The sequence below is a fragment of the Candoia aspera genome, chromosome 1 (genome assembly GCF_035149785.1).
Source record: "Candoia aspera isolate rCanAsp1 chromosome 1, rCanAsp1.hap2, whole genome shotgun sequence".
NCBI lineage: Eukaryota > Metazoa > Chordata > Lepidosauria > Squamata > Boidae > Candoia > Candoia aspera.
Genome location: NC_086153.1, coordinates 70,441,628 through 70,469,528, shown reverse-complemented (window position 1 = coordinate 70,469,528; position 27,901 = coordinate 70,441,628). Strand labels below are relative to the sequence as shown.

General features: G+C 38.2%; 1 protein-coding gene and 1 pseudogene across 1 annotated transcript in view; both read left to right on the top strand.

Annotated features, from left to right (window-relative positions):
- FMN2 (formin 2) overlaps positions 1-27,901 on the top strand; it is a 172,989-nt gene that overhangs the window by 17,885 nt on the left and 127,203 nt on the right. Inside the window, 4 exon segments of the mRNA XM_063306373.1 lie at positions 4,066-4,232; positions 17,665-17,812; positions 20,790-20,801; positions 21,481-21,542. Of these exon segments, the coding sequence (XP_063162443.1) occupies positions 4,066-4,232; positions 17,665-17,812; positions 20,790-20,801; positions 21,481-21,542 (389 nt within the window).
- On the top strand, positions 612-733 carry LOC134488746 (U2 spliceosomal RNA; annotated as a pseudogene).

Genomic DNA, 27,901 nt, shown 5'->3' with positions numbered 1-27,901 from the left:
GTTAGCAGGAACCACATCATGTTTCTTGAGGGGAGGCTCAAGAATGTCATTTGTTCCTTCTACACTTTTAAGTCAACTAGCCTGATTAATCTTTTCTAGATTAGTATGTACGTTGGAGCACTTTGTCAGATTTTATGACTCAAAATCCTCCAACATTTGTACAAAAATGGATATTTTTTTTAAAAAATGTTTATTATTGATTAATCCACCCAACTATACAGTACAAGAAACTCTGGGTGGTAAACAAAGTAAAACAAGGCATTCCACTAAACCAAGAAAGACCAAATAAAACCACACTGAGGCTTAGTAAAATCATAAAACCACTAATCACATATCATATATCTATACCAGAGCCCACATAACTATCATTGGATGAGCCAGATCTTCAAAGGCCAATAGAATGGGGCTGGCTATATTTCAGGGAGGAGGCTTGAAGGATAAGATGCATATTTAAGTATATATAAATTTGAACATATTTTAAATTAAAATATGGAATAGAACAGATTTATCAATAAGTATGTATAGAATTTACATGGAGCAAAATTAGGACAACCTATATGTTTCTACTTTCATGCGCTTGTTTCTCTCTACAACTGAAAATGCTCGCATATATCGCTTCTCAGCCTTTTGGCTAAGATCAAGTTAGTAAATGTTCATATGAGTTAATACTGATATATCACTATAATTGACTTTTGGAGACTAGCTTTACTTTTATTTATTGGATTTATCTCTCATCTTTTATACAAGATGCTCAAGGACATGTGCATAGCCAGGTTTTCTATTATTTCCCCAAGAGCTTTATGAGGGAGGTTGTGCTGAGAGACCAATTGACCCAAAATCTCACAGGGGCATCTGTACATTAATAAAAAAATATGGGGTGGTGGGGAGCTTTGACTGCATTTACCTTGACTTTTTTGAGTTTCTTGGATGATGCTGGATTAGAACCGGGGTCTGCCTGCTCCTGGCCCAAGGCCTAAACCACTGCACCATGCTAATTTCTCATTTATATATTTCAGTAAAAGTTTATGAGCTTTTGTGTTAAATATCTCCCCTTTATTTATTTAAACATATATTGTTTAAAATGTTGCTTTTTGTTAATCACTTCAAGATGGTCAAGGGCAATGATGTTAGAGATATCATTATGTCTCAGTTTAAACAGTGCCAGTTCACTGAGATCTAAAATCCCAGCAGAATTCAAATAAAATAAAATAGGTTAATGATATTAAATAAAATAAATAAATAAAATAGATAAATGATATTATTATGATTTTATCAAATTTTAAACTGTTTTATTGTGAACCGCCCAGAGTCCCCCGTATGAGGGAGATGGGCGGTGATAAAAATATGATGAATAAATAAATAAAATCATTTATTAGGTCAATGACCAGCAAAACTTAAAAGGAAAAAAACAAAGTGAAACAAAAAAATACAATAATATACTACCGACTAATAAGATATATCACATAATAATATAGCGTTCACTCTGCTATTACTATATTAATACATTTGTTACCTTAGTGGTGTGAGTAAAAATATATATCCCTTGACAATTTATTAATTAAGATATTTCAAATTTAAAAGTATTTTTTTTAAATAGGGAGTTAATTCTTTGTCTGGTTTTGTCTTATTTTCATTGCAGCAACACAGAATTTGGCAACTGTACACATAATGTATGGTTTTAGATCCTGAAGTAGATAGTTCACATAAAATTTATCTGGATACCCAGGGAATTTATCTATTAGGGGCAAAAAGTAGATTGACCTGATATCCCTGTAAAATTTACAGTGTAGCAGTACATGTGAGACGGTTTCTACTTCCTCTTCACCACAAGGGCAGATACGCTCAGCTATAGGGACTTTGTTACACCTGCCTTGGAGTAGTGCAGTTGGAAGAATATTAAATCTGGCTTTGAAGAATGTGATTCTCAACTTAGGGAAGGTTAGGCTTAGCAAATACCTTGCTGGTTCCCATATGCCCCTGTTTATCCAAATTCTGTTATGTTGTGGGAGCCTATTAACTTGATTCTGGAACTCCATGTCCCTTCTTTGGATGACTAGTTGTTTGGCTTGATCATAGCCTAATGATGTTAAGAATAGTGGAGAGAGTCCATACGAAGCCAGCTTATATTCTTCCATCTGCTTCCAGGGTGAAGAGAAATTATCTATTAGAACTAGTTGGGTTAAACCAACTGGGAAAAATTGGATTTTTAGCCAATAATTTATCATCGGCTTCCAGGCCCTCACTTGAATTGATGGCATTCCTGTCTCAAGCCTTAACTGGGCATTTGATATACCATTGGGTGCAGCCAAAATTGATCGCATGAATTTTGCTTGCACTGTTTCCTGTGGCACCTTCATATAAATTCCTATTTGTGCCCCATAAAGAATTTGAGCCAGTGTTTTGGCCTCAAAAAGTTTTAAAGCAGCAGGTACTAATTGTCCTCCACCAGTGTAAAAAAAACCATTTAATGGCGTTCATTGACCTGAGGGCTGATTGCACTATGTAATTCTGGTGTGCATTCCGAGTACCTTTCTAGTGGAAGACCACTCCAAGGTATTTAAATGCATCAACCTGCTCTAATTTATGCCCTTCTACTTTCCAGGAATGCTGCCTAGCTCTCTTGGCAAAAACTAACATTTTTGATTTGTCAAAGTTGAGAACCAAATGGTTTTGTCTACAGTACCTTAGTGTTGCTGCAATTGCTCTTTTCAATCCAATGGGGGTTTGTGAAATTAAAGCAGCAGCAGCAGCATATAAGAGAATCGGAATTTTGCGCTATGCTAGATTGGGTGCGCGAATATCCATGTTATGTAAGAGGTCCACAAATGAGTTAATATAGAGATTAAAAAGGGTGGGGGCAAGAATACATCCTTGTCGCACTCCTTTCTGCACATTTACTATGCCAGAGAGGGTCCCGTGGGGGTTACACCTCACTCTTAAGGTGGAATTGGAATATAATTTCTGCATGAGGTGGAGAAGGCGCTATCGATAGTTGTATTTTTTATTTTTTCCCAAAGAACATTTCTGGATATTGAGTCAAAGGCTTGTTTAAAATCAAGGAAGGCTACAAAGAAGGATGATTTTTTGTTTTGTACGAATATTTTTGTACAAGATGATGCAGTACCAATATGTGATCTACTGTTGATCTCCCTTCTCTGAAACCTGCCTGTTCATCTTGAATTATGCCCTCTGTCTCAATCCAGTCTTGTAGTTTGAGATTTAAATGTTTGGCATATAGCTTACTGACAGCATTCTTGTTACCCTTTTTATGAATTGGGACAATTATTGCCATCCCCCAGTCTTGTCCCAGCAGAATTCCATTGCTGCTTCTATAAAAGCCTTCAGTGCAGAAAGCGTCCTCTTGAATGTTGTTGCTACCACACAACCTTACACTTCTAATCGTACTCTTAAGAACTTGGTAAGTGCAGAATAGTTACCCCCTATAGTGCAGCACTATTTTGTGATAATTAAACTCTCTATATCTTTCTCCTCCTCCCCCACATTTCACTTTCAGGCAGAACTTTTTGAAAGTTTGCCTATAAATAAAAGCTTGATGTTCCATCCAATAAACCTTGCCAGATAAGCAGTAGGTTATAGGTTAACTTGCTATTTTAACATTTAAGAACTTAGCTTTATAATGAAAAGTTAGGTTTTAATACCCTGTGAGCTGGCAGCAATTTAATTAAGTTATGAAATAGCACTGCTGTTTGCTGAGCACTCACACTACAGCAGAGCAAGTTCTGGAATAGCTTGTCCAAGTAGCTAGTGCAACCCTCCCATCTACTTCCATGTGCCCACGATCCATGCAAGAGATGTAGCAAAGGGCCACTGCACAGGCCAAGACTGTGTTATCTAAATCACATTGAGATGATGATGGTGATGGAGTTGTTGCTTATCAAACAGAAGCTATAATAAAGCATTTGAAGTGATGTTCTGTTCAGATGTGGTATCTGAAGAGTCAGATACTATTTTATACCTGTCAGCTTGTGTGCCTTACAGATGGTGGTACCATGCCTCACAGATGGCAGCTCATTAACCTGTTTTCTTTCCTCCCCACCCCCACAGGTCGAACTCTGCTAGAAAAGCTCTCCAGCCAGCAGGAGAATGCACCCCAAGAAGAAGCAGAGAAGCTTTGTTCTTGGATCATTGCAATGGGTCTTTTGCTCCCCTTCAGTGACTGCTTCAGAGAGTCAAGTAGTCATAGTGCACAACAAAGTGCACCAGCATTTGATGTAAGCCATAGCTTAAACTGTTGTTGGTATTTATCAGAGATTTTTGTGATAATTTGCTCTTTCATGTTCAAGTTCCCTTAAGTATCTCTAAAGATACTTATTCTGAGTTGTCATTTAAATGTCTATAAAATACTCTGTCCTTTAAAATTTTATCTTGTACCATCCACCCCTATTTTGTAACCCAGGTAGGCTTTTTCAGTATATTAATATATAGTAATATACAGTATATTAATTATTGATTGATTGAATATGTGCCATCAAGCTGGTGTCAACTCTTACCAACCACAAAGATAGATTTTCTACAGGAGAATCTGTCCCCAACCTGGTTTTTCAGATCTTCCAATATAGTGCACCCATCACCACTGTAATTAAGTCTGCCAGCCTTGCTACTGGTTGTTGTCTTCTCTTTCCTTCCACTTTTCCCACCATTCTAGACTTTTCCAGGGAGTTAGGTCTTTGCATAATGTGTCCAATGTAGGATAATTTGAGCCTGGTCATTTGTTCCTTGAATGAAGAACACAATTACCCATTTTCTTCAACGATCCATTTGTTTGTTTTCTTGGCTACCCAATGGTATTCTCAGCAGTTTTCTCCAACACCAACATTTAAAAGCTTCAATGGTGTTTCTATCCTGCTTCTTCAGAGTCCAACTTCCATTTCCAGAGAGTATCACAAGGAAAATTATTGCCTGCACAATTCTGATCTTTGTAGGGATAGAAACATCCCAACATCTGAATATCTTTTCCCAAAATTTCATTGCTACTCTACAAGTCTGCGGTGTATTGTTGACAATTGATCCTAAAAGGCAGAAGCTTCCACCATTCAATATCTTCATTGCCAATTCTAAGGCTCGTTGTTGTACCTGTTGTCATCAATTTGGTCTTCTTTATATTTTAGTTCCATATTTTCATGGTACTCCTTGACTTTCATTACTACGCGAATTTCATCAGCGTAGTCTAGGTTATTGAAGTTACTTTCTTCAGTTTTAAAATCACACTCATCTTCTTCCAATCCAGCTTCCCTCAATATATAGTCCACATACAGTTTGAATAAATAAGGGAAGAGTGTACAGCCTTATCTCACCCCTTTGCTAACCTGGAGCCAGTCTGTTTCACCATGTTCTGTCTATACTGTGTTTTCCTGACCTTTATGTAGATTTTACATGAGGACAATTAGATGTTTTGGAATTCCCATGTTTCTATGCACATTATATAGCTTGACATGATGGATATAATAAAAGGCCTTTCTATAATCAATGAAACACATACTGACTTCTTTTGGGCATTCTTTGGCTTTCTGAATTATCCAATGTGCATCAGCAATGTCTCTTGTTCCTCAGCCTTTTCTAAATGCAGCTTGAACATCTGGCATTTCCCTTTCCGTATAAGGCTCTAATCTGCATTTGATGCTTCTAAGTGTTATTTTTGGCATGTGAAATTAAAGGTATTGTATGATAGTTTGCACACTCTGTTAAGTCTCCTTTTTTGGTATTGGAAGATAGATTGACCTCTTCCAATCTTTTGGCTGCTGTGTTCTTTGCCACATTTGCTGGCATAGCTTGGTAAGAACCCTTACTGATTCTTCTTTTGTTTCTTGCCATATTTCTGTATATATTCCATCAATTCCTGTAGCCTTCTGCCTTGGTAATGACTGGAATGCTGATCTAACTTCATCTACTAGTATTAAAGTACTTGTAAGTAGGCAATATATTCTAAGGTATCTTGGATGTTGACACTATTTCAGTATATTCCTTCCATCCTTCTTTGATCTTCTTTGGATTGGTTGTTATATGTCCACTGTTGTCCTTTAACATACCAATTTGAGATTGGAACCTTCTTCTGAGTTCAGAGATCTTTTGGAGTTCAGAGATCTTTTAAAAGACTTTACTTATTTTTCCCATGTTTGTTTTCATTGCTGATGTCTTTACAAATGTATTTATTGTCACATTTCTCCACCGCCCATCTCAGCAAATGACTGGGCAGTTTACAAGCAAATTAAGAGAATGAAAAATTAAAATATTGTTAAAAAGATTCATTATAAAAATATAAATATACATAAATATAAAAATATAAAATAATATAAAATATAAAATCCAAGATGGTGAGGCAACAGATAAAATTTCCCAGGCCCGCATCAAGGTACCAACCACTCCCATGATTGACTATCCCCCCTCCTGCCCCAAGCGAGGTGGCACAGCCACAATGTTGTTGTAATACTGCTTCTTGTCTCTTCTAACAGGTCTCTGAAATTCTTTGCTAGGTTCCTTCCTGAGGTCTTTATCTTTCTTGGCTTGGGCTTCTCTTCCCGGCAATTTCCACAGTTTGTTCTAACATCCAATTTGTGTTCTTCTCTTTCAGCAGTCTCTTTTCATATCTATCCTTAAAAACTTATTTAAGTTCATTCCATGGTACCTCTGGTTCCCCATCAGTGAAGTACAAGACTTTAAGTGATCCCTGACATTCTCCTTGAAAATGGTGGGTATATGCTGAAGACCATATTGCGGAAACTGGTTGGCTTTCTTCTTCTGCTTTAGTTAACTTGGAACTTGCACATGAACAATTTGTTCCATAGTCAGCTCCTGGCCATGCCTTTGCTGTTATAATTGAGCTGCTCTACTTCCTTCTACCAATAAGATAGTCAATCTGATTTTGGTGGACTCCATCTGCTGATGTCCATGTACAGGTATATAAGCATAGTTTTGGTTGTTTGAAAACTGTGTTTTATAAGACATTGGCAGAAATTGATAAATAGTTCTCCTGCTTTATTTCATTTTCCTAGGCCATATAGCCAATTATATTTAGTATAATTACTTCTTTAAGTTCATTCCATGGTACCTCTGGTTCCCCATCAGTGAAGTACAAGACTTTAAGTGATCCCTGACGTTCTCCTTGAAAATGGTGGGTATATGCTGAAGACCATATTGCGGAAACTGGATGGCTTAGTATAGGGATGCGGTGGCGCTGTGGGTTAAACCGCTGAGCTGCTGAGCTTGCTGATCGGAAGATCGGCGGTTCGAATCCGTGTGACGGGGTGAGCTCCCATTGCTAGTCCCAGCTCCTGCCAACCTAGCAGTTCGAAAACATGCAAATGTGAGTAGATTAATAGGTACTGCTTCGGCGGGCAGGTAATGGCGTTCCATGTAGTCATGCCAGCCACATGACCACGGAACTGTCTACGGACAAACGCCGGCTCTTCAGCTTTGAAACAGAGATGAGCACCGCCCCCTAGAGTCGGACACGACTGGACTTAATGTCAAGGATGGCTTAGTAAATTACTTAATAAAGTAATATATTAATGATTAAATGAAAGCAACTAAAATCATTATAGAGCAAAGATTATGGACAAAACTTTTGATATCACAACTCTTTGCATTACCTTTCAGTGGTACCTCTTTCAGTGGTACTCCTTTTAGAAGCCTCTTTAGACATCAATTCAGGTAAAATGAAGTTTGGTAGTGGTGGTAGGAAAGAAATAGCACAACAGCAGGCTCTGTGTCATCAACCAGTGGACTTTAATTATACCATATACAGAGTCCCAGATATATACCTCCGAGCCATCTATTAATACAAGTAGATTGATAGATGCAATCTACACCATAGAAGACTGGCCTGAATTCAGTACTTCTTCTCTGCATTCATTCATGGTACCTTAGTAAGTACCTGAAGAAAGCTTATATGCTTATTAGACCAGTGATATACCGTATGTGTGTTTGTAAATTAGTCTGTGTTTTTCTAGAACAGAGAAATCAGCATTAGAACGTTTGATTGAATTGTATTTGGTCAGCTCTTCTCTGAGTCCAGTCATTTAAAGTTGTTGTAAATATCCATATTGTTACATACAGTATATGTATTTTAATAAGTTGGAGGGGCATCACTGCTTGGAACATTTGGTTGTAGATGGCTAGCATCGGGATTCTTTCATATCCCTATTAGATCCAGAGATGTTTTGCTGTACTAATTGACCTTGAGCATGTTTGCTAAGGCATAATACTGGTTGGCATTTTACACTCCCCATACTGAGTATGAATCTTTGGTATATGGGAAGAAATTTAGACTTCATCAAAATAAAAGCTAAACAATAGTTATAACGAGCACTCAATTTAAAAATAAAATGAATTCAAAAACGTCTGTAATAATAAGCCTCGTGCTTGATCATTGGTTAGATAGCTTGAAATAAGAAATCTAAAGGAAAAGGAAGGAAAGAAAGGAAAAATTTATGGCAGGCTTCCAACTTCCGATTTCCCTGTCCTTTGGCCATAGCGGCTTCTGGTGATGGAGATAATAATACAGAATATGTGAAGGTAACATATTGGGAAAGGCTGTTTTAAGCCATAATACAGTTTCCTTGTTTTTGACAGGTATAAAATGCCATCAGGACTATATTCTAAGAAGAATCAGGGCTAGATTTTAAAATAAAATACCCATATGATAAGAACCTGTACTGCATAGATCAGCATGGAAACTGAAGATACCCCCTTAAGTTAATTGGCTTAGATAATCAGACTTATCTTCAATCAGGAAATTTAAGGACTTGAATATTACCTTTCTTTTCCTTTTTTTTTTAACTTAGCATGCAACATAAAATCAGGATGTAACCAAAACTTTACTGGTAGAGTCAGTAGCTCACTGAGCTATACATGTAGCTGCTACCATTTTTCTTTATTCACACAAACTTGATCCACAACTAAAATTTTATGCTAGTAGTTCCAACTCACAACATCTCCTCCTTTTTTTGCTTTTGACTTAGCTTTCAATAATAATAACAACAACAACAATAATAATCTTGTATGCTGCCTAACTTTCAGTGACTCTGTCAGCTCACAATGTTCCCATATCTTACTAGCTTTTGAACTCCTCTTCCTCTTGAAATCACCACTGATTTATTGATTATCCACTTTGGAATTCTGTTGTTACTGAGCAGAGGCAGCTGTTCCCTTTAACATTTCTTGTCAAGGGCACCCAACGTGACTGTCAGAGGATCAATATATGTCCTCATTTTTCTACCTACATGCAAATAACTTCACTCATTAACACTGTCACTTAAAATAGCCCTATCGTATCTTGTCATACCTTTCCAACAGTATTTTGTACACTGCACACCCATCAACTGAATTTTATTATAACATATTAGCTATCCTAGACTCATTTGAAAACAAGCCATCTACAGGTCAGGAATGTGGATATTTTGTCCCTCTTTCTCTTCATCAGATGGTAGACCTCTATTCCACTTAAAAAAAAAAAAAAAAAAGGTAAAATGAATTATTTTCCCAAAGTTAGACCCATGCACACACTTTTTTAAAAAACATAGTAAGGATATAAGTAGCATGGTCAAGGTAGTTGCAAGACCTCTTGAAAATGGTTAATACGTGAACATCCTCATATGGAAGAGCTGAATTTGCCCGGATTAGAAGCTGAAGTATTGCTTTTAATGGCAAACTTTTAGTCTTTATTTTCAATGGTTAACAAAGCATATTTAGTTAATTTGTAGGAAGAATATGTCAATGTTATATTCTATGCTGGCTGCCTACAGGAAATGTGTATGCTTAGAAACATGATGCTGAATCTGAATTCAGGATACACTTAGAAAAGATAGAATGTTTTTTAAAGTAAAATATAAAATGCTTTCCTTTTTGCATCTAGCCACAGGCAGACTGGTCTAAGACCTGGAGTGAATATTGGTTTTTAGCCCTAGGCCATTCTGAAATCCTGACCTGGAGTTTGGAATGGATCCACCTGATCTGGAACAGATAATTATGGTATATGTTCTGTAGTAGGGCATCAAAGTGATTTGGAAAAAGTGTTTGGCTCCCATGGTGAGCCTGAGGATCATATCAGTGCTTCAGTGAATGAAATAATTAAAGCATTGCCTTTTTAATGTGCCTCTTAAAAGCAACAGCATCTTTTTTCAGGCCTGTCTGTTGGCTAAGTTCGGGACAACATTCAGAGGAGCTCATTTTCCAGGTATGACCATAGAAAACAATAACAAATCATTAGTTTGGAGGTGGGCCACAAGAACAGGTGTGATGACCATCCATGGAGATTTGCAGAAATATTGGCAAAAGGGAGTATTTTAAAAGAAAAGAAAAGTGCCCATAGGAAACAATGGAAGTACACAGAAAAATTACAGTGACCCATTTTAAGTCCTTTCAGTTACTATTTTCTCATCCTAGGCCTAAAGGTCAACAGACAGGTGGATGAGTTTCACTCAAAATACAAACTTCAAGGGAAAAAAAAGAATTGCAGCAAAAAACAAACAATAGTTCAAGCAACAGCCTAAACTCTGTCTTCATTTATTTTTAATATCATTTTAATGTGCTGCCTTAAGGCCCTGAATGAAATCAAGATAGAAAACTAGCAAGCAACAAAGAAAGAAAGAAATGCCTTAACAGGGCAAAACCCAAATAAATAAAATAGTTGATTCACACATCCTTAGCTCAGTAGCAGAGCAAAAGATCTCTTGAAGTTTTCACAGGACAGAAAGGAAAAAAACCTGGCAACGCAAATCAAGACACCTTTGTAGAAAATGCCCTATGAATGCAACAGGTTGCATGCACACACCAAAACCTCAGTATACCAATCAATCTTTGCATCTTGAAAGTTCCACATCAACAGGCACATGAGTTCAAGGTCAAAAACCAAGCACAGCCAGCACAGAGAAGTCTTTTTAAGGCATTAAGTCTGGCAGCAGGTGTTTATGTGCAGTCTGTGCATATTTTTGTGTCTGGTTCATGTCAAAATTCAAGAATGTGCTGGGAAATGAAGACTCATTTCTTTTTTAAAGGCACCCTGAATTAACAGGGTGCACTCACATCCTGCATCCTTTCCTGGAGAGATCTGTGTGAGCCCCCCAGAGTGAGCAACATTTCAGATGCTGCATCAGGAACTGGAGAAACTTGAGAAACATGTCCGTCTCCATCTAATACGTGATTTTCAGGTGACAAGAACCAGTGACTCATCCCAGTTTTCCTATCAGCTGAGTCAGTAGCAAGCTCTGAGTACAGCCCAGGTGAGTTCATGTCTAAGGAAAAGCATCCATAATTTTGAACATGAGCAAGAAGCTGTCAGTGGTATGGACACTGAGGTTTATCTCCAGTTGCCTGCAATAAGAACATGTCTGTTATCTTGCCTTTCTTTGCTCACAAGTAGCATAGAATGGAATATTCTGCATAAGTGGCCAAACCAACAGACAGTGCTTCTCTTCTCCAAGGCGTTGCACAAAGAACACTGACCTCAAAGAAGGTTAACATGCTTTGCTCTGCCAAGAAGAATCTGATTTCACATGTTGGCCCCAACGTCCATGACGTGAATTTTCAATTTGGCTGCCCTGGTGGTCAGCAATTTATTGTTCTTTGTGGCCATTCTTACCTCTTCTGCCATGTGAGCCACATCCAGCACTTCAGTGAAAAGTCGCACCTACCTCTGCACGGGTCCTGTAGCTCAGGAAGTGCTATTGGTTACAATGGCAAATGCCTCCTTCCTCCACCACCTTACTACAAGAGGAGAGAGAGGTGAAATAGACCCACACCACCTCAGCTGGATCAGATACTTGAGGTGAAGCAAATGTCCCTGTTGGGATGTGCCCTAAACGTCTTCCATGCACTAGCAATCCATGGGCACCACTTGCTAGCTGAAGGCGATATGAAGGCATTTTAGTAATCAGGGTCACCCAGATTGAGGAAGCACTTGAATCCAATACCTGAAGAGATGATCGTTCAAAGCCATCACCTCCCTGTTTGCTCCTGGTGACTGCTTCTACCACCACACAGGTACTTGGTTCTGCTGTGCCTAGAGTTATCCAGAGATAGGAATGGCACTTTCCTATGATGATGATACCTAGACAGGTCTTAAGCACTCTTGGCATTCTCCCCCATGCTGACCCATGCCTATTTAAGGATTCTGCTTTAATCTTGTTTTGAAATGTTTTCTTACTTTGGAGACAAGCAGGGATACCCTGAGTTATTACTTGATTTTGCTGAAGTTCCATTCCTCTCTCAAAGTTTACATTCTTTATACTAGGTAACAGTACAATTCTTAGGAAGGCTTTGTGAAGCAAACAAACGTTCTGGTAGGATGCACCATTAAACTTTCTTGAAACAAAGCCAATTATTGGCTAATCAAAAATAAATGTTTAAAAAGCCAAGGAGGCTGTTTTGGAAATGACATTGTGCTGCTGTTGTACCTGGCATTTTTTAGCATTAAAGAGAGAATTGGAAAAGAAACCCAAGAAACTCCAAAGCAAAAGAAGGGAAAACAGATCTTATAGTAATATTCATCCTTTAATTTCCCACAATGCTATCTACCTGCCTCCTTCCTTCCTTCCTTCCTAATCACATATTGCTGACTAAGAGTCATTATAGTTTCCTTGCAACCATTTCAGGCTGCAAGTGTGAACTGATTTAATTCAATTTCTATCACGTGTGGCTCTTAACCATTTCTGGGAAGTTTTCCTTGTTTGAGGATTTTCCGAGAGCTGATAGCTGTTGTGAACAGCGACTTAAACTGCTTTGAGTTACAATATCTATGTTGCTGCGAACTGTACTGTAAGACTTTAGTTGCTACTTATTTATTCATAAGATGAATCTGCCTACGTCAGTATAGAAACAAACAAGATAATAGCATTCCTCTTGAATTCAGCTTGGAGATCTGAACTGGTTTGCTCCTAGCAGTAAGTACTACATGGCTTTAACTGATAACATCGCAGTTAACAATGCAATTTCCCATCAGTAAGAAGTGATTGTTTTGTAAACTAGAATAGAGGTAGGTCGGTCAGAAAATTACAACTGTTTGGGTGATTGTAATGAGAGAAGGCAGTAGCTCTATTGATTAGAAAGTGGAAGCGCTGTCCAGATTCTGCAGGCAAATAGTGTGCCTCGCCCTTGTAAGATAGCTCCGCAGTTTTAAACAAGAAGCCGACATCACTGTGAAAGAAGATATGTTGCTTGTGTTTTGTCAATAACTGCATACTGAGCAACTAGCTTGCAAAGCTACTCTGCTTAATAACAGATCAGATATCTGTGTTATTGTTGTTATTGTTGAAAGTTTTAAAGAAAAACTGGATGCTTCATATATATTCAGTAATTTGATAGTGGCAATAAAGAACTTTTCTTCCTTATAAACCAGAATGACTTCAACAGAAGCTTCAAAGGTAAAGCTGTATTTGATTTATCAAGATAAAGAACAGAGAGGGAGACAAAATATATAACTTTCATAGTTAAATCTTTAATCTTTTTTGTCACGAAAGGCCATATATGCTAATATCATAAAAGTATAACATTGCTATATTAAGAACTGATACTTTCCTTTCTTAATCTTCAGCAGCTATGTTGGGTTTTGTTTTAAAAAGTTATTTTGTATGTATGAGCATGAAAGAGATTTTCCAGAGTATAGAAGCTATCACTTCCAAATACATGCTGATGCTGCTGTGCAAGGAAAATAGAGATGGGGTATCACTTACTGAATTCAGTAAGAGAACTGAACTGAAGAGAACTGTATAATTTTTCCCCAAACCCCAGATTAATTTATATAATCCTTTAAGATAAATGTATATAGAATTTTTATTGATCTTTCCTTTGCAGTAATCTAAATATAATCACTGCATCTTATTGAGATTTCAATTCTCTTTGAGCACCAAGTATTTATTTCCAGTTTGAGACTATATTAGTTTAGAATTTTCAGTTTAGATGAATAATTTGTTGCACACATGCTATTAACATGCTGGTTGTATGAATCGTATTTCTTTAATGGATAAGCTTGATTAATTTTCATTAAATATTGAGACAAAAAAGTCCACAACTTTTTTATATTATATATATATGCACACACACACACACATGCACACACACACACACACAGACCCATACATAAACACACTCACATGGAGTTAATGTCTAATTCATGTCATATGATTTCCTCACATCCGTGCTTTCAGTTATGTCATCTTTTTTCTCATTTTGTATCTGGTAAGCTAAGCAGAGGCAGTGACTGACCCAGGACATTTATCTTATTCCATGACTAACTTGGCATTTAATCCAGGTTTTTACTCCCTAGCATGGACTTTAAATGTTTCTAATTTTAAGATCGGTACTATGCTCTTTGCAGATTTTTTTTTTCTTTCCTAGCCTTTTAAATCATTTTTAGTGATAACTTTTTCTCTTAATTTGATATACTTTTTCAGACTACCACTAAAAATGAGTGGCAATAGTGATTAGTCTGATTATTCTCAGTTGCTTGACATGAAATATTAAATACATTTTGTTGCTTCCCTTACTCATGGTTCCTCTTTTTTTTAATATATACATACATACATATATACATACACACACACAGTATATTTATTATCAGTCACAAATGTATAAAAGTATAAATTCATCCTGAGAAATGTCAATGTATAAATACCATGGTTTCTTTTCAGATAGTTCAAAGTAATACTGTGCTATGGTGATGGTCTTGAAAACTCTAGGCTGAATTAGTAATGTTAAAAAAAAAATTAAGTAATGTGGGTGGAATTCTATTCACCCAATACAGTTTCTGTTAACCTCTCCCTAGATCCTCCTATGCATTATCAAAAGTAACCATCTCTGAACTGGATATTAGGGACACAATAATCTTTAAGAAGGGAGGAAGAGGAAATACCATTCAATTACATTTATAGAAATTTACCATCGAATTGTATCCTATATTACTTTAGTTGCCCCTCTTCTCCTTCGTTAGTCTTGTCAGTCTTCTCTTGACCAGCTAGGCAAAAAAAAAAAAAGGTATAGTCAGGCTCCCAAGACACAATCTCTGTTAATATTTATCATATAAAAGCTATTAAGCCATCATGAAAGAATTCCAGTAAGTGTTGTGAATCAAATGCAAGACTTATTTATACTGAAATGAAGGTTCAAATTCTTGCTCCTCTTTCTCCTGGCCATGCAGTGTAATAGGCTTGAACTCACCCTCTCGCAGGAGGAAAGGCTTCCACCTCTCCTTAATTTTCAAGAAGGATAGTCTTGTTTCAGACTGCTGCCTTCTGAGAACTGACTCTCACTACTAAAGTCTTCGTCAACTCAAGCTTTCATCCTGGTGACTTCATAAATAGAACACTAGTCTTCTCTTGCCTTATTCGTTTGTGCTGCAGCCTAGCTGGGCCCTTCCTCATTAGTCATAAATAAACGCATGATGGAAGCCACAGTTTTATGTCTCTCCAAAAAACAAAGTAACATTTTTGTGACTCTTAACATACTAAGAATTCATTCAATATATGGAAGAAACTGTCAGTAAACTTAAATATTTTTATACTGAAATTGGGCTTCACTTAGATGCTGTTCTGCATTATTCTCCCATTTAATAGGCAGCTTAATTCATACCATTCCAATTTAGCATAAGTTTATTATTTTATAAAAAGTAAATTTAAGTGGTGGGCAATGCATTCATTCATTCATTTATAAACCACTTCAGTTGAGGTGATTCTAAGAAGTAGCAGCAGCTGCAGTCAATTCAATAATAACAATAAAATACAATAATATAATGAAACAGTAATTTTAATAAATTTTAATAAAATAAATATTCATAGTTATGGTTAAAATATATAATTAATATAATAGTAGAAATGCAAATACAGATCCTTTTTGGTCCAGACAGCTGGTGGTTGCTTGAAATGGTGAGGCAGTCAAGAACACTGAGAAATTGTAAGGGATGGAAAGGTAAAAAGAGCTGTGATTATCAGCTGGTCTTACAGCACGCTAATACTTAGCAATCACATCCTTTAATAGAGGGTTTTCTGAACGTCTCTGGAAGTTCTTTGGATCAGATTGCACCCAAGTTTAACTAAGTAACAGAGGGTTTTAGTATTTTAGTGGCTGTGAAGTGAACTGTTAGAGCCATTAATATGAATTGGGCCATCAATGCTGGGCATGGGAGGATAGATTAATGGGACAGGAGTAACATAAAACAAAAAACACGAGGCACTTGGGATACATAAGACACATTTTCAGCAACTATTACAGAAATAATACAGATTCAGCTTCAATACTTGTTAAAGTACTTATTTGTAGATATATTAAAACAACCTAACAGTTTGCAGCTTTGGTAAATTAAATTAACAAATCATATCAGGGCTGTTTCAGCAAATAAGCTGACCAATATTACACCTTAGTCTGTTATTCTATCAAATGTCTGTATGTCAAGTTCTAAGATAAAGTTGTTATTCCACAATTTATGCTTCTTAAATGTCAATAAAGAGTTCACTTAACATTTTCTATTCCCAGGGTATTTCTAATTGTTCCATAGCAACCTGAGGATGGCAGTGTGTTTATGAACTAAACTGACTGAGCTGACAAACAGGCCAAGCAACTCCTTATTTATTTCTGAGTTCAGTGTGTACTGTCCCTTATCTAAAATTTATCTTTAGTTTTAAATATTATCCTAACAGTCAGAAATCACGCTGAGATGAGGAGCAGGTCTCTAGTGTTTATTACTGCTACATTAAACAGAATCCTAACAAACTGAAGAAGCGTGGGAAAAACCCAGACAGATAAACCCCAAAAGTTAGGGCGGGTCTGATCTGTGTCTCTTTGAATGGCTGCTTAATTCCTCAGTACTACGCATGCGTTTTCCCCCCTGGATAGGGGCCCCCTCCTGCTCGCCATCAGTACTCATGACAAATATCAAGGTATAAGTCCTCTATCCTATTCACAGGTAACTGCAATTCCCCTGAAGTCTTTCTCTGTACCAGGTCATGAGAATCTTTCTGTACAATTGAGGTGTCATGGTTCCTGTTTCAATGTTCCTGTGAACATTGTAACTAGTTCCCATGCCATGCTGGTGCTGACATGTGTTACTGTTCGGGAGGGTGCTGCTCTTGTTCTTTTGTACCAGGCACTGATGTAGAGACTTTGGAATGTCTGTTTGGGTTATCTCGCCTGTTCAAGGATACTTTCCCGAAGACTCGCAGGAACCGTTAGGTACACCTGCAGGCTGCAGGGAGTGGACTCTTTCTGACTCTGGGGGGAGGGACTGGAACTGTTTAAGCTTTAATTGTTTGAAAGACACGTGTTTTTGCCATTCTTAGCTTTGCTCTTGAACTTGCATACTATCCAGTAATAAATCAGATATCCATAACCTTCTTGTGCGAGTCTGGTTGGAGACTTGGGTAGGCGTTCATCACATGAGGTCTCCAGAAACTGTGACTTAAAATATTTAAGTTGATATTCTGATGTTATTTAGTAGGTAGATATAAAGATGGGCATTTTAATGCTAGTAACTCAGCAAATACAGAGCCAAGAGATTCCTGGAATTTTTAAAAAATACATTCTAACAATTTCAGGTTTCATGAAGTAAGATATCAAAATAAAAGTCTGGAGTAGCACTGCATTGTGAAAAGCAGATGCGAGGTAATACCTTGGAAAAGATGTAATGCTTGTATTTTATTTTTGTCTTGTAAATAACTACAGCAAGATCAACTTTATACTTGGGCTGCAGTCAATCAACCCACTCATTCATCAGATTACACTGAAGGAAGATTTCCAGGGAGGACTCCATCAGCGTGGCCAGCACCAAAGCCTCCGGATGAAGAGCAGAAGGTGAACCATATAAAGAAAGGTGAGGGGATAGTAATACATGGAAATGATGGCAATAGCTACCAAAACTTTGAGCTTGTATTTAAAGCCAACATTTCTACTATAAATTGGAGGTCAGAAAAAAGCCCATGCTACCTCAGAAGTTGTTCTTGTGAAGAAAAATATTAGGAGGGAATGCTGTGTATGCTGCTTCTGAATGAAAAGCAGGACATAAATCAAAGAAAGAAAGAAAAGGTGGGAGGTAAGTTATGCATTCACACACTCCAGATCATACAATATATTTTGCATGACACTGTGATGCATTAGATCCCCAATTTCACTACATTATTATTTTCCAGGGGATAAGCACGGTTAATTTTGAAGCTTCAGCCAAAATGTTTGTTTTAGGGAGGAGACTGAGGCTTAATAGCAATTTGCCAATTTTCACTTTTTTAAAAGTTTAACACACTTCCCAAGATAACTTACAAAGCAAACATCAAAAGAACAAAATAAAAACCAGCATAATGCTATATTTGTCGTAGTATTTACAACCCACCAGGAAGTAACAGCTTATTGGTGGGTTGTAAATGGATAAGGGTTGAGCTGAATCTCCCCAGCCCTATTTCCTGCTTCAGGTGTTGTACTGTGGGAAGAAAATCTCTCCGCCCCCCGCTGCCGCCAGTCTTCCCACCTCAATCAGGGCAAAAGTTTAAAAATTACAATTAGAACAGGCTCAACACAAAGATTGAAATGTAGCTGGAGGCACTAATCTATTCAGGTAAGTATTCCTTCCAGGTCGAATTTAGCCAGAGATCTCTGCAATTAAAAAAGGAAAGATATTTTCCCTGAAGAGATTATTGTTTCAATCAGCAGTGCTAAACAAGCTGAAACCATGACTCAGTAGGATGCCTTACCGCAGAGCACTCCCTCTTGGAACTCCGGCTAACTATACTTTCTAGGAATACCTAGAGGTCAGGCACACTTTCGCACACTTTCAAGGAACCTAAGCAAGGTTTCTCCATATAAAGGGCTTTCATGGAAGACTTAGCGTGGCCACCTCCTACCGCTGACTCTATGTTGCACTCTCAGAGATAAACCTCACCTCTGATTCAAGCAACTGCCTGTGCGTTTTATTCCCAGCTCAGAAACAAACTTGGTAAGATTTCTTTCCAACAGTATCTATTTGGCTCTTATTCACAGGCAACTAGCGAGTGCATTTTATCTTGCTCCATTTTGATTTTATATTGATGCTCTGTTTTTCTCTAAAACTGGTAAATTGCTTGAGGTGCTACTAAAGGCAGGACAGGGTAATTATGAGGGCAGCAAGGGAGAAAAGACATGGAGGAATGGTGAAGGAGAAAATTAACAGATTAAGACAAAGTTGAATAGATTTTTTAAAAATTTCTATTTTAAAAATAATATATCAACAGTATCTAGCTGGGTAATGAATTTGGGGGGGATGATTTTGGCATTCTTTCTGCTTCCATTTGGAGGAATAAATGCATTTTAGAGGAATGTATTTAATGATGATTTAGGTGGATTCACTGGATTGTTTTCTGCGAAATGAGTGCTGTGGAGAGCAGCAAACAGCAGGATTCAAAGAAGTGATTTTGTGCTTCAGACCTTGTTTGCCTCTTTGTGATATTTTTGGAGAAAAGTATTTGACTTTTTATTTCACCCTTCAATCAAGTGGCATTTTGTGACTGGACATCCCCTTTTTTAATGACACTTAGAACACTTGAACTCAAAGACTCCAAAAGATTAACCATCTCTGATATGGCCCTTCCTGTAGCAATTTATAGTGTCACCGAGCTGTTGCCATGGTGATAAATCAACCAACACAGGTTACTTTATATTGGTCCACCTTAATGGCTGGCTGAAGCTACAAATAACTATTGTGGAAATGTTCCCCATCTTAGCTAAACTAAACTTCCCAGATAGCTTCCCATAGCTGATCACATGCATTTTTTCAAAGCCATCAGTAGCAAAGCTGTGACATTAAAATAATAGGAGAAAAATTCAGTTGATCAGCAGCATACATTGGTGGATTGGTTTGTTTTGGTCTTCATTGATTGAAAATGGAATGCTTCTTTTTTAGACCCTGGACATAAGTTTTTTTCTCCTCCTCCTCCTGATTGTATATGGGTTGTTTATTTTGTATAGTTGGACTGTATGTGTGTAATATTTTATGCATGCCCAGAATCTGTGATTTTGGCTGGCTGTATAAATTGTTTAACTAATAAATACATTTAAAGATAATCCTGGAGAAAGAATCCCAAGAAGAACAATCAGTACTAATATATTCAAAATATAAAATCCCATCCCTCTCTTCCTCAAGACTAGTCAAACAATATTGTTCCTTTGGCATAGTAGTTTGTCTCAATTACTGGTTAAATAAGGGGAAAATATTCTTTAGAGCTTTTTTCCAATACTGCTTGGACAATGATTGTAATTGATAAAAGAATTTTACTTTCATTGGAAATCCGTTCAACAAGGTGCACTGTGTGGGATTATACAAATATCTAAATGCAAACCCAGATTCTTCCCAGTCAGTACCATCTCTGTTGCATTGGTGTTTAGAGTACAGTTCCTGATGAAATTAGAGAACTGATGTTGCTAACATTCTGAACAGGCTTTAAAGATACATTTTTCTGACCAGGTTTTTAATTGTTGACAGTTTTAATTGAACTTTTAATTGATACATCAGTATGTTTTATTCTGATTTTTTGTTTTGTTTTATGGAATACTGCCATCAGATTCTGACAGTCAGCAGAAATTTAGTTATAAATCATACAGTTTTGTGCTTACATCTTCTGTTTTGTTCAGTCAATCTGTTGCAGGTCAGATAAATGTTTCAGTCCTTGTGCTATTGATGAGTGTGCCCTTTTAAAAGTACATTTAACTATGCAGTATTGACTTTGATTATTCTAACTAAATAAAGCACTGAAATTTGCTTATTGATAAAAATGACTTCGTGACCATCTTTCTTTTTCTTCATTTATTTTCATTCATGCGAACAGAAAATGGTCAATGTCAGGGATTAGGAACATTTTCTTAAGAGGAAAGTTAAATTGAATGTGAATGAATATTTATGAGTATTATATGAGTTAATGAGTTAGAAAATGTCACACCTCTATTTAAATAATTGTCTTAGTAGAAAATATTGTGATTTAAAATAACGGAAGAGTAATTTTTCACAAGGAGGTCAGTAACTCTCCAGAATAATAGATTGCAGTTTTAGCATGCTGTGGACTTGAGGTCCTTTATTATAGCAGCAGCAGCAGCAACAGAAATGATCATATTAAGGATCATCTTGCTGTAAAAATGTCCCTGAATAGCCCCTTTCTCCAACCATGTCTTACTTCCAACCATGTGGAATGAAAATCATCTCCAGTTCTCATTTTTATCACAGCCTGAAAGCTAACCAGTACAGCAGGGTGGTACAGTCATGCTTGATTCATCAGATGACCTGGAAAAGATAATCATAAGTCCATAAAAAATAGAGCTTACATGTGGATAATTTAAATAAGCCATCATACTAAGTAACTATATGATTCAGCTCACAAACAGAAGGAAAATAATATACCTTAAACTCAAAAGAAATTATGTGGCTCTAATATTTGATATGTGTATCTAGGGACTGTGAGCATTTCAAGATAGTTTGATATTTGGAACAATAAAAATAACTTTGAATTTTACTTCCCAATCCAGAACCTGAAGCTGCTGCCGAGGCAACAGAGAGAGAATGTGCAGAGGTTGTTCAGCAGGTACAGGTAAGATCTTGTTAGGAGAACACTCACTATATTCAAATGTATTATATTTAAACTACTATTGCTATGGACAATATTTATTTTATTTATGAAAGCTGATATGCAAGACTAATTTTACAGATGGTAGATGGAAAAGAAATTTCTTACAATCTGCAAGGTACAGTCCTTGGTTATGTTTGTTAGCATAACATAATTTGGTTTTAAGTCTATTTTTCAGAATCAGTGGTGGTGCTAGGAATAAATCTTTGGGCCAACGTCCAGGGCTCCAAAGACTGGAAGGGGCCAAACCATCCAGAAAGCGTTAGGAGGTGGGAGGTCAATATCAGTGTCTGGGCATCTTGGAATTTCTTTGGACTGACTACCCCTCCCTCCTTCCCCATGTTTTGTCAAGAGAAGGCCAGCCATGCTCACGGTTACAAAGTCTATTTTAATGATATTGTGTTTTATTATTCTTTATGATAAAAGAGAGTTCATTCTCAGGGAAGTTTGCTTAGCATCAGGGCAGCAGATACAAAGGTCACTTTTTTGTTATTTATTTCTGTATTGTGATTTAAATGAGTTTAAATGAAAAAAAACACCACCCCTGCAAATGGTCATTTTGATTTCTAATCTGGCTTAACAAGCAGTTTTTTTTTTCTTTTGCTCATAACATACTCAGAAGTGGAAGCATGGAATGGCATGATGAGCAGAGGAGAAGATGACTGCGTACACGTGTAGCTTGCCTTAGCTTATATTCTATCAAAACAATTACGTTCTAAACCTAAACTTACATAGCTGCATCCTTATCCAGGATGTGTTAATAGCAAAATACTTAAGTGCTGAAGAGACTAAATAAGTGAATGGTAGTAGATGGTAAGGCAGTGCCCATTAGGAAGAAGTACTTTGGACCTTGGGCAGAAAAAAGGCCTTTCTGCTATTCATTAAAGGCCTTTCTGCTATTCTTTCTTCCATGTCAGCTGAGAAACATTGTAGTGGCTAAAGTCAGATGCTCCTTCTTGCAATTTCAATAGATGAGATGTGTTTGTGTGATGTCCAAAGCACTTCTTTCTTTGTTGTTTATTCATTTAGTCACTTCTGACTCTTCGTGACTTCATGGACCAGCCCACGCCAGAGCTTCCTGTCGGTCGTCAACACCCCCAGCTCCCCCAGGGATGAGTCCGTCACCTCTAGAATATCATCCATCCATCTTGCCCTTGGTCGGCCCCTCTTCCTTTTGCCTTCCACTCTCCCTAGCATCAGCATCTTCTCCAGGCTGTCCTGTCTTCTCATTATGTGGCCAAAGTATTTCAGTTTTGCCTTTAATATCATTCCCTCAAGTGAGCAGTCTGGCTTTATTTCCTGGAGTATGGACTGGTTTGATCTTCTTGCAGTCCAAGGCACTCTCAGAATTTTCCTCCAACACCACAGTTCAAAAGCATCGATCTTCCTTCTCTCAGCCTTCCTTATGGTCCAGCTCTCGCAGCCATATGTTACTACAGGGAACACCATTGCTTTAACTATGCGGGCCTTTGTTGTCAGTGTGATGTCTCTGCTCTTAACTATTTTATCAAGATTTCTCATTGCTCTTCTTCCAAGGATTAAGTGTCTTCTGATTTCCTGACTGCAGTCAGCATCTGCAGTAATCTTCACACCTAGAAATACAAAGTCTTTCACTGCTTCTACATTTTCTCCCTTTATTTGCCAGTTATCAATCAAGCTGGTTGCCATAATCTTGGTTTAGCTGCAAGCCAGCTTTTGCACTTTCTTCTTTCACCTTCATCATAAGGCTCCTCAGTCCCTCTTCGCTTTCAGCCATCAAAGTGGTATCATCTGCATATCTGAGATAGTTAATGTTTCTTCCAGAGATTTTAACTCCAGCCTTGGATTCCTCAAGCCCAGCTTGTCACATGATGTGTTCTGCATACAAGTTGAATAGGTAGGGTGAGAGTATACAGCCCTGCCGTACTCCTTTCCCAATCTTAAACCAGTCCGTTGTTCCGTGGTCTATTCTTACTGTTGCTACTTGGTCATTATACAGATTCTTCAGGAGGCATACAAGATGACTTGGTATCCCCATACCACTAAGAACTTGCCACAATTTGTTCTGGTCCACACAGTCAAAAGCCTTGGAATAGTCAATAAAACAGAAATAGATGTTTTTCTGAAACTCCCTGGCTTTTTCCATTAGGTAAAGGTAAAGGTTTCCCTTGACGTAAAGTCCAGTTGTGTCTGACTCTAGGGGGCAGTGCTCATCTTCGTTTCTAAGCCATTAGAGCCGGCGTTGTCCATAGGACACTTCTGGGTCATGTGGCCAGCATGACTCACGGAACGCCGTTACCTTCCCGCCGAAGCGGTACCTATTGATCTACTCACATTTGCATGTTTTCGAACTGCTAGGTGAGCAGGAGCTGGGACGAGCAACAGGAGCTCACCCCGCCGCGCGGTTTCAAACCACCGACCTTCCAATCGACAGCTCAGCGGTTTAACCCGCAGCACCACCGTGTCCACCGGCTTTTTCCATTATCCAGCAGATATTGGCAATTTGGTCCCTAATTCCTCTGCCTTTTCTAAACCCAGCTTGTACATCTGGCAATTCTCGCTCCATGAATTGCTGAAATCTACCTTGCAGGATCTTGAGCATTACCTTACTGGCATGTGAAATGAGTGCCACTGTTCGATAGTTTGAACATTCTTTAGTGTTCCCCTTTTTTGGTATGGGGATATAAGTTGATTTTTTCCAATCTGATGGCCATTCTTGTTTTTCCAAATTTGCTGGCATATAGGATGCATTACCTTGACAGCATCATCTTGCAAGATTTTGAACAGTTCAGCTGGGATGCCGTCGTCTCCTGCTGCCTTGTTATTAGCAATGCTTCTTAAGGCCCATTCAACCTCACTCTTCAGGATGTCTGGCTCTAGCTCACTGACCACACCGTCAAAGCTATCCCCGATATTGTTATCCTTCCTATACAGGTCTTTTGTATATTCTTGCCACCTTTTCTTGATCTCTTCTTCTTCTGTTAGGTCCTTGCCATCTTTGTTTTTGATCATACCCATGCTTGCCTGGAATATACCTCCAATGTTTCTAATTTTCTGGAAGAGGTCTCTTGTCCTTCCTACTTTATTGTCTTCTTCCACTTCCACGCATTGCTTGTTTAGAAATAATTCCTTATCTCTTCTGGCTAACCTCTGGAATTTTGCATTTAATTGGGCATATCTCCCCCTATCACTGTTGCCTTTTGCTTTCCTTCTTTCTTGGGCTACTTCTAGTATCTCAGCAGACAGCCATTTTGCCTTCTTGGTTTTCTCTTTCTTTGGGATGTATTTTGTTGCTGCCTCCTGAACAATGTTGCGAACTTCTGTCCATAGTTCTTCTGGGACCCTATCTACTAAATCTAGTCCCTTAAATCTATTCTTCACCTCCACTGCATATTCCTTAGGAATATTAGTGAGCTCATATCTAGCTGATCTGTGGGTCTTCCCTAATCTCTTTAGTCTGATTGTAAATTGTGCAATAAGAAGTTCGTGATCTGAACTACAGTCAGCTCCGGGTCTTGTTTTTACCGACTGTATAGATGTCTGCCACCTTTGGCTGCAAAGGATGTAGTCAATCTGATTTCGGTGTTGTCCATCTGGTGAAGTCCATGTATAAAGCCGTCTCTTAGGTTGTTGGAAGAGAGTGTTTGTTATGCAGAGTGAGTTGTCTTGGCAAAATTCTATCAGCCTATGTCCTGCTTCATTTTGTTCTCCCAGGCCATGCTTACCTGTAATTCCAGGTGTCATTTGACTGCCCACCTTAGCATTCCAGTCTCCTGTGATGAAAATAACATCTCTTTTAGGCGTATTGTCCAGTAGGTGCTGCAGATCCTCATAGAACTGCTCTACCTCAGCTTCTTCAGCATCTGTGGTTGGGGCGTATATTTGGATCACTGTGATGTTAGATGGCTTGCCCTGAATTCGAACTGAGATCATTCTATCGGTTTTTTTGGATTGTATCCAAGCACTGCTTTAGCCACTTTACTATTAATCATGAAGGCTACCCCATTTCTTCTGTGGTCCTCTTGTCCATAGTAGTAGATCTGGTGGTCATTTGATGTGAAGTGGCTCATTCTAGTCCATTTCAGTTCACTGAGGACCAAAATGTCTATCTTTAATCTTGACATCTCACCAATAACCACATCCAATTTGCCCTGGCTCATAGATCTTACATTCCAGGTTCCAATGGTCTGTTCATCCTCAGAACGTTGGATTCGCCGTTCACCACCAGCACCGTTGGCCGCTAGCTGTCCTTTCAGCTTTGAGCTAGCTGCGTCATCACATCTGGGGCTAGTTGAACTCATCCTCTGTTCCTCCCCAGTAGCATTTTGACCATCGTCCAACCTGGGGGTCTCATCTTCCGATGGTATACTGACGTATTTCTGGTTGTACTGATCCATTTAGTATTCATGGCAAGAATACTGGGGTGGGTTGCCATTACCTTCCCCAGGGATCGCATTTAGTCTGACCTCTCTGTCATGACCTTCCCGTCTTGGGTGGCCCTTCACGGTTTAGCTCATGGCATCATTGAGGTGCTCAAGCTCCAGCACCATGACAAGGTAACGATCCTTTACTGAAAGGATCTTCTTTCTAATCATATTTAAAGCATGCACAACCTTAGAGAATATTCTGTGTATCTCTTTCATGCCATTTTATAAGCAAATGTTAAATGAGTCACCATCTTTGCATGGTGCTTCTCTAAAGTTAAAAATTTATTTGCTGTACTTCTCAACTGTCTTTAGCTTCTATCTGGCATTACCATTTCAATATTAACACCTACTAGCTGAATAATTGAAAATGTATTTACTTCTACAAACTCTTAGCTTTTCTTTCTAGCTTGCCCATCTTTTTCAAAATGAATGAGGTACAGTAGGAAAGAGTATAATGTCCAATAAATCTTTATCAGCCATAAAGGATATTAGGGACCAGGGATTCAACCAGGGCTGGTTGGGATTATACTCCTCTTGAATGCTCATGTTCTCAATTTGTACATGCTTGTAACATTCAGCCCGGTATCTGGATGCCTAAGTCTGGACAGTAGCTGGCAGTGTCTTTGCATAGCTAAGGCTAGTAGGCCAAAATACCCATTTTTGAGATGTCAGGTCTAGCCATTGTCTCACAAGCTTAAGTTTCATCCTGTTAGGCTACTCTGATGCACTGGAAATGATTCAGTCCTTGAACAGTATTTCAAACTTCTGCTGGTCAAGAATGCCCTGATCAGGCTGGGGTTATTTATTGGAAACAAAAACTGTTTCTTGTTACAACAGATTCACTGTCTAAAAATAAAGTGTCCTTGAGTTAAGGTCAACCCCTGGTTAGGATTATTTGATCCTTGCTGGGGAGGGACAAGCCACGGGATCATCTTCAGGGCCAACGTTGGCTTCTGGGTACAATTCAGGGCACTGATGGTCACGTAAAAAGCCCTTCATGACATAGGGCCAGGTTGCTTGAGGAACCACCTATCCTGCTGTTTCTTCCTGTTCTATATGATCAGGCAGAGTGGGTGTGCTCCAGGTCTCTTTGATTAAACGATGCAACGTATTGGGACATAGGAAGCATGCCTTTTCTGTCATAGCATGTGTCTTCCAGAACAGCATCCATTCTGAGAGTCATATGGCTCCCACTCTGATGATGATCAAGGACCCCTTGAAAACCCCAGGCCTTGGGTTAGAATGGGGGCCAAGCTCCTGTAGAATTGTATTTGATTAAGGTTTACATACATACACTTCATAGATACATCTAGGTACTTCCCTTGGCAATAGAACAGAGGTGGTTTGTCATTTCTTTCTTCTAGGTGGTCTGTCCTGCCACCACCACCAAGTTGCCTGGCTAGCCAACAATATTCTGTTTCCCAGTGTGGTCCTGCACATTTCTCAGGACTAGAATTGGCTTAGTGGCTATTCCCAAAATGTGAAACTTCCTATTAAGGGATGCAAAGTTTTCCATATCAAACTATTTTTATTTTAGTGTTTTAACCTGTTGGATTAGATGTTTATTCTGTATTTTTATTTGTTGAACATTAATGCTTTAATCATGATATTATTTGAGTTGTTTGAGCAGAGTTTTTGGTGGAAATATCTGCATTAAATTTATATCAAATTTTATTTTAAAAATGTATGTATTTGATTTGCTTCTGCCTCTTCCTTCAGGGAGACTAAGGGAGTTACAAGTAATCCTCATTTAAGTTCTCATTTAGTTACTGCAGTTGGGACCAGCAACTTGGTCATTAAGCAAAGCAGTTGCTAAGTGAAAAATTATGTGACCACAACGGTGCTTACACTTTTACTTCAGCTTTCTTTTGCTTTATAGCATCAGAAGGATACAACCCCAAACAGCAGGTGAACCTA